Below are 15,145 nucleotides of genomic sequence, written 5' to 3'. Positions count from 1 at the left end.
CGCTGTTGTTGCCCAGGTTGGAGTACAATGGTGTGATCCCAGCTTACTGCAACCTCTGCCTTCTGGCTTCAGGTGATTCTCCTGCCTCAGTCTCCCGAGTAGCTGGGATTACAGGCATGTACCACCATGATCAGCTAATTTTGTATTTTTAGTAGGGGTGGGGTTTCACCATGTTGGCCAGGCTGGTCTTGAACTCCTGACCTCAGGTGATCCACCTCAAGCTCCCAAAGTACTGAGATTACAGGTGTGAGCTACTGTGCTCAGCCTACCTATCTTTTTTGGTGTGGTGAGGACACTTAAAATCTACTCTCTTGGCAATTTTCAAGAATATGATACATTGTTACTAACTAACTATAGTTACTATGTTGTACAACAGTTCTCTTGAAATTATTCCTCTTATCAAACTGAAATTTTGTATCCTTTGGCCAACATCTCCCCAAACCACTCTCCCTTAACTATAGCCCTTAATAACCACCATTCTACTCTTTGAGTCAATGAGTTCAACTTTTTTAGATTCCACATGTAAGTGCGATCATGCAGTATTTGTCTTTCTGTGCCTGGCTTCCTTCACTTAACATGTCCTCTGGGTTCATCCACGTTGTCCCAAATAACAAGATTTTCTTCTTTTTATTTTTTATTTTATCTTATTTTCAAACCAAATACCCAAACTTTAAGGAGAAGGATTTCCTTCTTTTTAAAGGCTGAATAGTATTCCATCGTACATGTATACCACATTTTTCTTTTTTTGAGACGGAGCTTCGCTCTCGTTACCCAGGCTGGAGTGCAGTGGCACGATCTCAGCTCACCGCAACCTCCGCCTCCTGGGTTCAAGCGATTCTTCTGCCTCAGCCTCCCGAGTAGCTGGGACTACAGGCATGCGCCACCATGCCCGGCTGATTTTTGTATTTTTAGTAGAGATGGGGTTTCACCATGTTGACCAGGATGGTCTCGATCTCTTGACCTCGTGATCCACCTGCCTCAGCCTCCCAAAGTGCTGGGATTATAGGCGTGAGCCACCGCGCCCGGCCTTCCATTTTCTTAACATACTGCCCCTGTCATCATCACAGCAGGGGAAGAAAGAAGAGGGGACTTGCACCTATTGACCTGTACTTTGGCTCAGAAGTCACAGGGTCCTCCTAATTGCAAGAGAGACTGGGAAGTGCAGGGGGCACATGATTACTTGGTTAACTTTAAGCATGTTTGTCACAGACCACCACTTAAAAAGGAAATAATTCTCATTGACACCCAAGAATTCAGATATTAACTTAAAATGAGAAATGCCGACTGAGAAAACCTGAGCTTTATTGATGAAAATATCTTTATCACTGTAAAATGTTAATTATAACTGTAAAATATAAATTTTATCAGCAGATTTTAGGGAAGAAACAAGAGGCTGGGCACAGTGGCTCATGCCTGTAATCCTGGCACTTTGTGACACTGAGGCAGGTGGATCACTTGAGGTCAGGAGTTCCAGACCAGCCTGGTCAACATGGTGAAACCCTGTCTCTACTAAAAATACAAAAATCAGCTGGGCATGGTGGCAAGTGCCTGTAGTCCCAGCTACTTAGGAGGCTGAGGTAGGAGAATTGCTTAAAACTGTAAGGCGGAAGTTGCAGTGAGCTGAGATCGCGCCACTGTACTCCAGTCTGGGTGACAGAGTGAGACTCTGTCACAAAAAACATAAAAATAAAAAAGAAACAATAAACATTATTATTAGTGAACCCTAGCTCTACTACTTACTAATGATATGGATTAGAAAAAACATTTAACACAGTATGTAGCCTTTTGTGTCTTTTTTCTTTTGTGCCACACAACGTTTTTGAAATCCATCCATGTTGTACATACAACGTGTATGTCTGTGTATCTCCAGTTTGTTCCTTATTGCTGAAAAGTGTTATCTTGTAGGAAATCATTACACACATTACAATATGTGACCTTTTGTGTCTAGTACCTCTCCCTACTTTGTAGAGGTGAACAGTCAAAAGAATTAGAACGGAAGCATGGAGAATAAACTCAGGATTCCAAAAATGGAATAGAAGAAGCAGCAGTATATTCTAGGATCTTGGCAGCAGCCAAAATGAACTATTCTGTGGACAACAAAGTCATCTGTAGGGACCTTAACACTGGGATATAAGCTGAGTCACAACCTGAGTGCCCAGTGATCTGTATTAACTAGAGCTACAGGATAGGCATCATTAGGAGATTTGGCTGGTGTATCCCTATTTCCCTGGGAAGGACTGGTCTTGACTCTACCCTCAGCTAGTTGCTGCTGTTGAACTTCTTGTGTTTGCTGAATACGCTTGCATTTTGCTTTCTTGAGCTTTGCTCTGTGGTTCTTAAGCCAAACCTATACTGTTGGATACATGTCCATTTTTGAGGCCATTTCTTTCTGAAGACTGGGGGTTGAGTATGGGTTCTTATTGAACAAGTTGTTCAAATCTTCCCGTTGTTTCTCAGTGAACGTTGTGTGTTTCCTTTGTGATTGCATCTGGTGCTAGTCACAGGAAAAGATTGTTCATTTCCTCCTTGGTTCTTTGGCCTTTTGTCTGCTGTCATTTAAACATGAGATTGCTTGTGCCTCAATTCTGGATTTTACTTTTATTTTTTTAGGAAGGTCCTCTGAGTCTGACATCTTCTAATCTAGATATGCTCCTGTGTTCAAGTCCAGGGATGAGCTGCCTCAATTTCTTTATCGCCGCATAGCGAGAAGGAATGGAGGTTGAATAACAGTATGATTTCAACTACATTAAAATAAAAATAAGGGCCGGGCGCGGTGGCTCACACCTGTAATCCCAGCACTTTGGGAGGCCAAGGTGGGTGGATCACGAGGTCAAGAGATCAAGACCATCCTGGTCAACATGGTGAAACCCCGTCTCTACTAAAAATACAAAAAATTAGCTGGGCATGGTGGCGCGTGCCTGTAATCCCAGCTACTCAGGAGGCTGAGGCAGGAGAATTGCCTGAACCCAGGAGGCGGAGGTTGCGGTGAGCTGAGATCGCGCCATTGCACTCCAGCCTGGGTAAAAAGAGCGAAACTCCGTCTCAAAATAAATAAATAAATAAATAAATAAATAAATAAATAAAAAATGTTTATGTAGAAAAAGATGGAAATTCTTCTCTTTGTGTAGTTTGCAAAAAGAAAAAAAAGAAAAAGAAAAAGATGGAAATTCACCAACACTGAGCCTAGGCCTGTCATATGTTTGTCTGAGAGAAGAAAGGAGTGAATATCTGAAAGTACTAAAGTAGCAATAGCTCACGCCTGTAATCTCAGCACTTTGGGAGGCCAAGCTGGGCAGATCACATGAGGTCAGGAGTTTGAGACCAACCTGGCCAACATGGTGAAACTCTGTCTCTACTAAAAAAAATACAAAAATTAGCTGGCATTGTGGCACATGCCTGTAATCCCAGTTACTCAGAAGACTGAGGCAGGAGAATTGCTTGAACCCAGGAGATGGAAGTTGCAGTGAACTGAGATTGCACCACTGAACTCCATCCTGGGCAACACAGCAAGACTCTGTCAAAATATAAATAAATAAAATATAATTAGCTTGATTTAACATTTCACAATGTACATCTATATCAAAATATCACATTGTAAACTATAGATTCAATTTTTATTTGTCAACTATAGTTTTTAAAATTTATTTTTGGGCCGGGTGCGGTGGCTCAAGCCTGTAATCCCAGCACTTTGGGAGGCCGAGGCGGGCGGATCACGCGGTCAAGAGATTGAGACCATCCTGGTCAACATGGTGAAACCCCGTCTCTACTAAAAATACAAATACTAGCTGGGCATGGTGGCGCGCATCTGTACTGTAGTCCCAGCTACTCGGGAGGCTGAGGCAGGAGAATTGCTTGAACCCAGGAGGAGGAGGTTGCAGTGAGCCAAGATTGTGCCACTGCACTCCAGCCTGGTGCCTGGCAACAGAGTGAGACTCTGTCTTAAAAAAAAAAAAAAAATTTATTTTTAATTTTAATTTTTATTTATTAATTTTTATTTTTTTAGAGACAGGGTTTCACTGTGCTAGCCAGGATGGTCTGGATCTCCTGTCCTTGCAATCCACCCGCCTCAGCCTCCCAAAGTGCTGGGATTACAGGCGTGAGCCACCGCGCCCGGCTATAGTTTTAAAACTATTTTAGAAAAAGAAAATAAGCATGTTTTCACAAATATAAGCATATATTGAAAACTAAATATATTCAGCTTTTACACAATTCACTTCAATATGTTTTTTAAAAAATACTAAAATTATGCAAACTATGAATTTGGGACATCAAAAACACCTACCAGAAAGAATTCCATGGGAAACTCGATGGGATACTGATTGAAAGAAATTCTGATACATTTGTTGATTCGCAGAGCAACAACAACGGTTAGAAACAGTAGAATGCTGGTGGAATTAGCTTTTGGGAGAGCTATACAGTAATTAATTATGTTCTGAAAGACAATAAAATTACAGAGGCTTAGTAAGGGATATAATAATTGGCTTTAGAAATTGGCACTGTAAATTAACTCAGAAAGAAGTTCCTAAGCAGAGTTTCTGGCACAAAGGTCTTGATGGATATTACTAAAACAGTGAGGGCAAGCATGATGGGGGTGGGCATTTTTGTTAAAAGAGGGACATTAATGTTTAATAAGGATAAGGAGAGAATACACTGTATGTTTTAGTATAATGGACAGGACCTAGACTTTCCATTTATAAGCCAATAGTTACTCGTTTTCTCAAATAATATACTGTAGCTTAGCTCCTATCCTATTCTTACATTAAGAAACTACTACTTGGTATTGTATATCCTTTAGATGTTTTAGGATACGTTTGTTATAAGGTAGGTAATGAGAAGAATTGTAATAGATGCAATATCTTTTTTTTTTCCCCCCCTCGAGACGGAGTTTCGCTCTTGTTGCCCAGGCTGGAGTGCAATGGCGCGATCTCGGCTCACCGCAATCTCTGCCTCCTGGGTTCAGGCAATTCTCCTGCCTCAGCCTCCTGAGTAGCTGGGATTACAGGTACGCGTCACCACGCCCAGCTAATTTTTTGTATTTTTAGTAGAAACGGGGTTTCACTATGTTGACCAGGATGGTCTTGATCTCTTGACCTCGTGATCCACTTGCCTCGGCCTCCCAAAGTGCTGGGATTACAGGCGTGAGCCACCGCGCCCGGCTAGATACAATATCTTAAAGGCCAAATTTTAATGTATATAATGATAGTTTAAAAGGCTGGAATGGCCGGGCACAGTGGCTCACACCTGTAATCTCAGCACTTTGGGAGGCCGAGGTGGGTGGATCACCTTAGGTCGGGAGTTTGAGACCAGCCTGACAAACATGGAAAAACCCTGTCTCTACTAAAAATACAAAATTAGCCAGGTGTGATGGCACATCCCTGTAATCCCAGCTACTCAGGAGGCTGAGGCAGGAGAATCACTTGAACCTGGGAGGCAGAGGTTGTGGTGACCCGAGATTGTGCACTCCAGCCTGGGCAACAGGAGCGAAACTCCATCTCAAAAACAAAACAAAATAAAACAAAAAAGGCTGGGATGGTTTGTCAACTGAAAGCATGGTCTAACTGGCATCTGCAATTAATCAAGACCCTAATACTCCAATGAAGGAAAATACTTCTAGTATCCTCTTGACTGAGCTGCCTATTGGCTGTGTCTCCTTTTGGAATGGGCAGGAGTCTCTCTACTGAGGTCCACCTCTCTTTGGAGGTAAGAGAGGCATTTGTAACTCTGGGTAAGAGTTGAAATTACTCACGTAGAAGAAGGAGATGGGACCGGCATGGAAAGTAATCACAATCCCGGAGATGCAAGTCAGCTGGGACACCATGATATGCAGTGCCACAGCAGCCAGGTAAGCACTGATTGCAGACTCCGGAAGGTAAGTGGCGATGAAGCCCAAACCCAATGAGCCCATTATTAGCTGCAGAGAAGAGAAAACCAGAGTGGGGCAGAATGTCTTCAATCCAGCAGTAGCACCAATGTTGCTCTCCAGGAATATAAGGGTTTCCAGCAGAAAAGTTAAGATAGGCTCCTTTGGTAACTCTTTCCCTAACAAACGACAGTTGATAATGTGGGTTCTTCTGTGTTGATCAGAGGCTCCCGACAAGTGCTAGTCCACTTCTTTGTGAGCACTTAAGTTCTTGCTCTAGAATATTTTTTTTTTTTTTTTTTTTTTTGAGACGGAGTTTCGCTCTTATTACCCAGGCTGGAGTGCAATGGCACGATCTCGGCTCACCGCAACCTCCGCCTCCTGGGTTCAAGCAATTCTCCTGCCTCAGTCTCCCAAGTAGCTGGGACTACAGGCATGTGCACCACGCCCTGCTAATTTTTTTGTATTTTTAGTAGAGACGGGGTTTCACCATGTTGACCAGTATGGTCTCGATCTCTTGACCTTGTGATCCACCCCCTCGGCCTCTCAAAGTGCTGGGATTATAGGCGTGAGCCACCGTGCCCGGCCTTGTCCTAGAATCTACTGCCCTCTAGGTTAACCTGGGGAAAACAGGGACAAGTTGATGAGAACAAGGCTTTGCCAATTTATTTATTTATGAGACAGGGTCTTGTTCTGTTGCCCAGGCTGCAGTGCAGTACAATCAGAGCTCACTATAACCTCAAACTCCTAGGCACAAAGGATGCTCTGCCTCAGCTTCCCAAGTAGCTGGGACTACAGGCACACACACTGGGCTAATTTTTTTTTTTTTTTTTAAATAGAGACGGGGTTTTATCATGTTGGCCAGGTTGGTCTCGAACTCCTGACCTCAAGCAATCCACCCGCCTCGGACTCCCAAAGTGCTAGGATTACAGGCGTGAGCCACTGCACCCAGCCTAATTTTTTTTTTTTTTTTTTTTTTTGAGATGGGGTTTACTCTGTCGCCCAGCCTAGAGTGCAGTGGTGCGATCTCAGCTCACTGTAGCCTCCATCTCACAGATTCAAGCAATTGTCTTGCCTCAGCCTCCTGGTAGCTGGGATTATAGCTGCGCACCACTATGCCCAGCTAATTTTTGTATTCTTAGTAGAGATGGGGTCTGATCATGTTGTACAGGCTGGCCTTGAACTCCTGACCTCAAATGATCCGCCTGCCTTGGCCTCCCCAGTTTTTTTTTTTTTTTTTTTTCACAGAGACAGTGGTCTTGCTGTGTTACCTAGGCTGGTCTCAAATTCGTGACCTCAAGTGATCCTCCTGTTTTGGCCTCCCAAAACCCTGGGATTGCAGGCATGAATGCACTGTGCCTGGCCGGCCTTTGCCTTTTTAAAGGCTCTTTCATTAGAAGCTTTAATAGCAGCTGGGCGTGGTGGCTCATGCCTGTAATTCCAGCACTTTGGGAGGCCAAGGCGGGTGGATCACGAGGTCAAGAGATCGAGACCATCCTGGTCAACATGGTGAAACCCCGTCTCTACTAAAAATACAAAAAATTAGCTGGGCATGGTGGTGCGTGCCTGTAATCCTAGCTACTCAGGAGGCTGAGACAGGAGAATTGCTTGAACCCAGGAGGCGGAGGTTGCGGTGAGCTGAGATTGCGCCACTGCACTCCAGCCTGGGTAACAAGAGCGAAACTCCGTATCAGAAAAAAAAAAAAAAAAAAAAAAAAAAAAAGCTTTGATAGCCCTTTTCAGGAGATGTTAACATTCCCCTGAGGAATGCAGCTTTTCACAAAGGAGAAGAGAATTCCAAAACAGTGGGATCAAGCTCAAACTTCTTAGCCTTTGACTTTTACCTTTACTGAGAATTATTAAATTAAATTATTGTTTTTGATTATGCATATCTTGAAGAAAATTAAAAAGGTACTTTGCATGTCAATATGCACATATAAGATATATGTTATATAGTATATAATAAAATTTTATACACACAGGACCTAAAAGGATAGACCTCAAATGATGAACAGAAATTACCTTTGGGGAATGGGGTAGAGGTTGGGGACAAACAACATTTGATAATTTATACACTTTTTTTTTACTGTTTGAGATGGTCATCTTTTAAAACAAAAACCACAGTACTAGGTGTGGTGGCTCACTCCTGTAATCTTAGCACTTTGGGAGGCCGAAGTGGGCGGATCACCTGAGGTCAGGGGTTCGAGACCAGCTGGACTAACATGAAGAAATCCCATCTTTAGAAAAACAACAACAACAACAACAAAAAACACAGTTAGGCTGGGTGTGGTGGCTCATGCCTGTAAATCTCAGCACTTTGGGAGGCTCAAGTGTGAGGGTTGCTTGAGCTCAGGAACTTGAGAGGACCCTGGGCAACATGGCGACAGCTTGTCTCTACAACAAGAAAAATAAAAAACAAAAAGAGGGTAAGTTAAGAAAACTGGCACAGCCCAATGAAAACTTTTCAGTAAGCAGGGTGGAAAGGAGCAAAACAGAAGTCTTAAAGCCTGCGATGGTCACTTCACTCTCCACCGCACTAAAAGCTCTCAGAAAACAAACAGATTTGGAACAATAAATCCTTTTGCTTTAAAAGGTTTTTGTTTCAGAGCTTTCAATCAGCCAGGCACTATGCCTCCCTTATCTCCTGTCATTGCTGCCCATTGTGTTCTTTCACTCTAGTCAGGCCAATCTGCTTTCTATTTTTTGCGTCATTGGCTGATTCCTACTTCCGTGTGTATGCATGAGCCCCTTTTTTCCCATCTCTGCCAATCCATGTGCATTATCTGTTTTGTTTGTGTGTTTGTTTTTGTTTTTGTTTCCGTTTTGAGATGGAGTCTAGCTCTGTCACACAGGCTGGAGTGCAGTGGTACAATCTGGGCTCACTGCCAACTCCGCCTCCCTGGTTCAGGTGATTCTCCCACCTTAGCTTCCCGAGTAGCTGGGATTTTAGGTGCCCACCACCGTGCCTGGCTAATTTTTGTATTTTTAAGTAGAGACAGGGTTTCACCATGTTGGCCAGTCTGGTCTTGAACTCCTGACCTCAGGTGATCTACCCACTTTGGCATCTCAAAGAGCTGGGATTACAGGCGTGAGCCACTGTGCCTGCCCTGCATCATCTCTTTCAAGAGCCCAGTAAAATTCCTCTTCCTTAAGGAGTGTGATGAAAAAAGCATGGTTCCTGGGATTGGAGAATGTGGCTTCAGTCCTGGCCTGGCCACTCACTGATTGTGTGAATGTGGGCAAGTTAACTTTCTGAACCTTAGTTTCCTCATCTATAAAATGTGAATAATACTCAATGTAAAGTGTTTTGAATAGATTAAATGTCATCACACATGTAAAATACCTAGTTCAGATCTGAAAATAGTGACAAATATATATCACTCATATTTGCAAATATATATTCCTCATCTTCACACTATCCCTGCCTTCCACTTTGTAAATGGCAAATATCTGCAATCACCATAGAACTCTTCCTTGCCCACTGTGATGTGGCATCACATTTCGTGTTAACATAATATTCTAGGCAGCCACTGTCAATCAGGCAGGGTTGGCCTGTGTGATGAAACCTACCTGTCATTCTTTTTTGTTTTTGTTGTGGATTTGGTTTTGGTTTTGAGACAGAGTCTCCCTCTGTTGCCCAGGCTGGAGTATAGTGGCGTGATCTCAGCTCACTGCAACCTCTGCCTCCCAGGTTCAAGCGATTCTCTTGCCTCAGCCTCCTGAGTAGCTGGGACTACAGGTGTGTGCCACCATGCCTAGCTAATTTTTTTTTCTTTTTTTTTTTTTTGGTATTTTTAGTAGAGACGGGGTTTCACTGTGTTAGCTAGGAGGGTCTCGATCTTCCTGACCTCGTGATCCACCGGCCTCAGCCTTCCAAAATGATGGGATTACAGGCGTGAGCCACTCCGCTTGGCTTTATCTGCCATTCTTATAGGAAACCAGTATTAAATGTTGAATGAATGAAAGGGAGGGCTCAATAAAGAGATGTTTCCCTCCCAGATAACTTCAACTCAACTACAGGTTATTTATTTACTTCATGTTCTTTTGGCACTAAACTCTTATATGAATATTACTTTGCACTTAAGATTTTCTAGGGCACAGATTCTATAATCAGACAACTCTAAATTGAATCCCAGTTTGTTATCTTACTAGCTATGTAACCTTGGGCATTTTTTTAAACCTCTCTATTCCCTTGTTTTCTTAAAATAAGGACTATAGTAGTGTGCTACAGTCATGTGCCACCACACCCAGCTAATTTTTTATTTTGTTATATAGAAATGGGGTTTCCCTATGTTGCCCAGGCTGGTCTCAAACTCCTGGCCCCAAGTGATCCTCCTGCCTCAGCCTCCCAAAGTGCTGGGATTACAGATGTGAGCCACCATGCTCAGCCCTCTTCCTTTTTTAGATGAAAAAAGCTGAGGCTTGAAGGAGGAGAGAAAGTATGTACGAGGCCCCTTAATAATTAAAAGGTTGCTTGTATTTTGTCTTATCCCACAAGATTGAACTTTTTAACCACAGGAAACTATATATTCTTTTTTAAAAATATTTGGTCTCAGTTAAAGTATCAAATTCATTTCTCTCTGGCCACTAATTATAATCTATTCATGCTTACGATGTGACAGGCTGTAGGCTAAATACTTTGCATGCATTTTTTCGATTAATCCTCCTACGAACCCTGCAAAACAAATATTATTCCTGCTTTATACATGAGGAAACTGAGGCTCACCAAGGTAAAATAATTTACCAAAGTTCACACAGCTCATAGTGTCAGGGCTGGAGTCTGCCCCCTTTGATAGCCTGCCTTTATAGGTACCCTATAAATCTTTACCTAATGAAAGACAGTCCCGGGGAGATCAGTGAAAATCAACTAGAGAGCGAGTTAGTTGAGGGGAAAAAAAAAGAGAGTGAGAGAAGGAAATAGGCTGGACACGGTGGCTCACGTCTGTAATCCCAACACTTTGGGAGGCCGAGGCAGGTGGATAACAAGGTCAGGAGTTCGAGACTAGCCTGGCCAAGATGGTGAAACCCTGTCTCTACTAAAAATACAAACAATTAGCCGCGCATGGTGGCAGGTGCCTGTAATCCCAGCTACTCCAGAGGCTGAGGCAGGAGAATCACTTGAACCCGGGAGGCAGAGGTTGCAGTGAGCTGAGATCACGCCACTGAACTCTAGCCTGGGTGACGGAGCAAAACTTTGTTTCAAAAAAAGAGAGAAATAAACCTGGAAGATATGACTTTAGTTCAGTGGGTGAACTTTTGGTGATAGACTCTCAGAGAAAATTAAAGACAGTGCCAAAATAAGTTTTTGATATTTCAGTGAGTCATTCCTTTAGCTGTGGTCCTTGTCAGTACATAAAAAGGATTCCGGGGGCCGGGCGCGGTGGCTCAAGCCTGTAATCCCAGCACTTTGGGAGGCCGAGGCGGGTGGATCACGAGGTCAAGAGATCGAGACCATCCTGGTCAACATGGTGAAACCCCGTCTCTACTAAAAATACAAAAAATTAGCTGGGCATAGTGGCGCGTGCCTGTAATCCCAGCTACTCAGGAGGCTGAGGCAGGAGAATTGCCTGAACCCAGAAGGCAGAGGTTGCGGTGAGCTGAGATCACTCCATTGCACTCCAGCCTGGGTAACAAGAGCAAAAGTCCATCTCAAAAAAAAAAAAAAAAAAAGGGATTCCAGATCTGACTCTATAGCTTACTAACCCAAAGATAGTGTGCGAGCCTATGAGACCATTATTATTATTATTATTATTATTATTTCTGAGACAGAGTCTTGCTCTGTCACCCAGGCTGGAGTGCAGTGGCATGATCACAGCTTACTGTAGCCTATACCTTCTGGGCTCAAGTGATACTCCCACCTTAGCTTCCTGAAAAACTAGGACTACAGGCACATGCTACCATGCCCAGCTAAATTAGGGTATTCTTGTTGATAGAATATAAACCAATTTTTGGCTAGGCATCATGGCTCACGCCTGTAATCCTGGCATTTTGAGAGGCCAAGGTGGGTGGATCACCTGAGGTCAGGAGTTCAAGAGCAGCCTGGCCAACATGGTGAAACCTCGTTTCTATTAAAAATACAAAAATTTGTTGGGCATGGTGGTGGGCACCTGTAATCTCAGCTATGATGCAGAATTGCTTGAACCTGGGAGGCAGAGTTTGCAGTGAGCCAAGATCGTGCCATTGCACTCCAGCCTGGGCAACAAGAGCGAAACTCAGCCAAAAAAAAAAAAAAAAAAAAAGAGCCGGGCGCGGTGGCTCAAGCCTGTAATCCCAGCACTTTGGAAGGCCGAGGTGGGTGGATCACGAGGTCAAGAGATCGAGACCATCCTGGTCAACATGGTGAAACCTCGTCTCTACTAAAAATACAAAAAATTAGCTGGGCATGGTGGTGCATGCCTGTAATCCCAGCTACTCAGGAGGCTGAGGCAGGAGAATTGCCTGAACCCAGGAGGCGGAGGTTGCAGTGAGCCGAGATCGTGCCATTGCACTCCAGCCTGGGTAACAAGAGCGAAACTCTGTCTCAAAAAAAAAAAAAAAAAAAGAATACAAAGCAATTTTTAAAAAGATAAGGTCAGGAGTGGAACTCCAGACTGAGAGTCCCCAACCCTCTGGGGCCACGAGCTAGTACTGATACGGGTTCATGGCCTGTTAGAAACCAGGCGGCACAGCAGGAGGTGAGCAGCGAAAACCCTATTGTGAACTGCACACACAAGGGATCTAGGCTGCATGCTCCTTATGATAATCAAATGCCTGTGGATCTGAGGTGGAACAGTTTCATCCCCAAACCACCACCCTCCCTGGCCCTGACTCGTTATTCATGGAAAAACTGTCTTCCAGGAAACTGGTCCCTGGTTGAAAATGGTTGGGGACCGCTGCTCTGGACCATCACCCCTTAGACTCTTTGTCTTAGAGGAGAAAGGACTGAAGAGAATGTTCAATATCTTATCCTAAATCAGTGGTAGATGATTTTGGAGGAGGGAGAAGCTTTGTCACTAAGGAGACAGCCTATTCATACAGCCTCTGATTTTTCAAAAAACAGATCACTGAAGGTCCAGGTATATCACAATGGATCGCAGGAGCAATACAAGGAAGGGGTCTGTTTATAGCCCATTATTCAGTTTCTTTTCAGGGATTTGAAGACTCAGATCCTACCTGGATAATCCCAGTCAGAAAAGTTGTGGTTGCCACCACACTCAAGGATTTATTATAGCCCACAAGGTAGGAGTGGGTAGAAACATCATCCTTGATGAACGATCCTGTGACAAGGTGACCATTGTTGAATGGGCTCACTTTCAGAACATTGGTCAGCAGAGCACTCACCAGGAAGAAGGAACCTGTGGAAGAAGATGTTAGGCAGAATGTGAAGTTTCTAGTCCGGGTAAACGATACTGACAAAAGCAAGGTGTGTTGAATTCCATATTGTCCTTCCTTTGAATAACTGTTCTCATTTGAAGGTGGCTCTTGAGAAATAAGAAAGATCAGGAAAGAGAACTGTGGCTCCACATATCGTGACCAACTCATGGAATTTAGATGATGGTGGTCTAGGTATTTAGTCTCCTCATATTGTGGGCATGTTAAGTGGAATAGAGAAGTTGACTGAAATGGGTGTCAGGCTCAGCTGCTGTGTCTGCTCTTAGAGAAGGTTAAAAATGAGATGGTAGAGAAAATACTAGAAAACAAACCAATCAAGCAGGACGTGGTGGCTCACGCCTGTAATCCTAGCACTTTGGGAGGTCAAGGCGGGTGCAGCACCTGAGGTCAGGAGTTCAAGACCAGCCTGACCAACATGGTGAAACCCCGTCTCTACTAAAAATACAAAATTAGCTGGGTGTCGTGGCACATGCCTGTAATCCCAGCTACTTGGGAGGCTGAGGCAGGAGAATTTCTTGAACTCAGGAGGCAGGGGTTTCGGTGAGCCGAGATTGTGCTATTGCCTCTCAAAAGATAAAAAAAATGAATAAATAAATAAACCAATCAATAACAATAGGAGAAAAATAATACTGATACTGAGTTAAATTAAACCTATTTCAAACGTTATTTTGTTTAGTCTGCATATTGACACACCACATATGGGAGCAAAGGCAAATCTTAACTTAAAATTTACCTAACAGAAATAAATCTCTAACAACCCTTGTAAATACTTGGAAATGATTGTGAGATTCCTCAGAAACTTGGAAATGTAGGAATAAAATTGTTCTCTTGTTGTTCAAATGTAAAATCAACACATAACAAATTTGAGTAAAGACATGAGCTTTTATTTATTTGTTCATTTACTATTTGAGATGGAGTTTCACTCTTGTTGCCCAAGCTGCAGTGCAATGACGTGATCTCAGCTCACTGCAACCTCTGTCTCCTGGGTTCAAGCAATTCTCCTGCCTCAGCCTCCTGAGTAGCTGGGATTACAGGTGCCCGCCACTATGCCTGGCTAATTTTTTATGCTTTTAGTAGCAACAGGGTTTCACCATGTTGGCTGGACTGGTCTCAAACTCCTTACCTCAGATGATCCACCTGCCTCGGCTTCCCAAAGTGCTGGGATTACAGGCATGAGCCACTGTGCCCAGCCATGAGCTATTCTTTTTTTTTTGAGACGGAGTTTTGCTCTGTCACCCAGGCTGGAATGCAGTGGCGCAATCTTGTCTCACTGCAACCTCGGCCTCCCAGGTTCAAGAGATTCTCCTGCCTCAGCCTCCTAAATAACTGGGACTACTGGTGCCTGCCACCACGCCTGGCTAAGGTTTTGTATTTTTAGTAGAGACGGGGGTCTCACCATGTTGGCCAGGCTGATCTCGAACTCCTGACCTCAGATGATCCACCCACCTCGTCCTCCCAAAGTGCTGGGATTACAGGCGTGAACCACCGTGCCCAGCATACTTTTCCTTTTTTTAAGAATAGGTTGTTCCACAAGCACTTTCTCACTTAGAGATAATAATAATAATTATAAAAGAATAGGTTGGCCAGGCGCAGTGGCTCAGCCTGGGTGACAGAGCAAGATTCCATCTCAAAACAAAAAAAAAAAGGAAAAGTAGCACTTCACATCTAGAAGGACAGGATGTTAATTAGACCGAACATATAAACATGTATGAAGAATGTGTCAATCAGAATAGTAAATGTTGGTGGATTGGTCATTTGTTCAGTGGGGAAATTCAGGAAAAGGCACATCACTGAGTAAATGTTGGCAATGACCTTCTAAACTTATGGGGAATTTTGTGATTTGATTTCTATGCAGCCTCACCTAGGTGAGGTAAATGTGGTGATTATATGACCTTTAACTAGTCTGGCCTCTGT

At 43.5% G+C, this 15,145-nt stretch overlaps 1 protein-coding gene across 1 annotated transcript in view; it reads right to left on the bottom strand.

The window, feature by feature from the left end:
- Positions 1-15,145, bottom strand: part of SLC26A8 (solute carrier family 26 member 8) — a 98,145-nt gene that overhangs the window by 61,793 nt on the left and 21,207 nt on the right. The window contains exons 4-6 of the mRNA XM_064361121.1: positions 13,013-13,194; positions 5,747-5,911; positions 4,283-4,432 (exon numbers count right to left, since the gene is read on the bottom strand). Of these exons, the coding sequence (XP_064217191.1) occupies positions 4,283-4,432; positions 5,747-5,911; positions 13,013-13,194 (497 nt within the window). The remainder of the gene's footprint in view (positions 1-4,282; positions 4,433-5,746; positions 5,912-13,012; positions 13,195-15,145) is intronic.

Source organism: Aotus nancymaae, unplaced genomic scaffold, assembly GCF_030222135.1.
Source record: "Aotus nancymaae isolate 86718 unplaced genomic scaffold, 86718_ANA_hifiasm-v0.15.2.pri h1tg000040l, whole genome shotgun sequence".
NCBI classification, from domain to species: Eukaryota; Metazoa; Chordata; class Mammalia; order Primates; family Aotidae; genus Aotus; species Aotus nancymaae.
The sequence above is the reverse complement of the archived record's forward strand: the minus strand, read 5'-3'. Positions and strand labels throughout refer to the sequence as shown.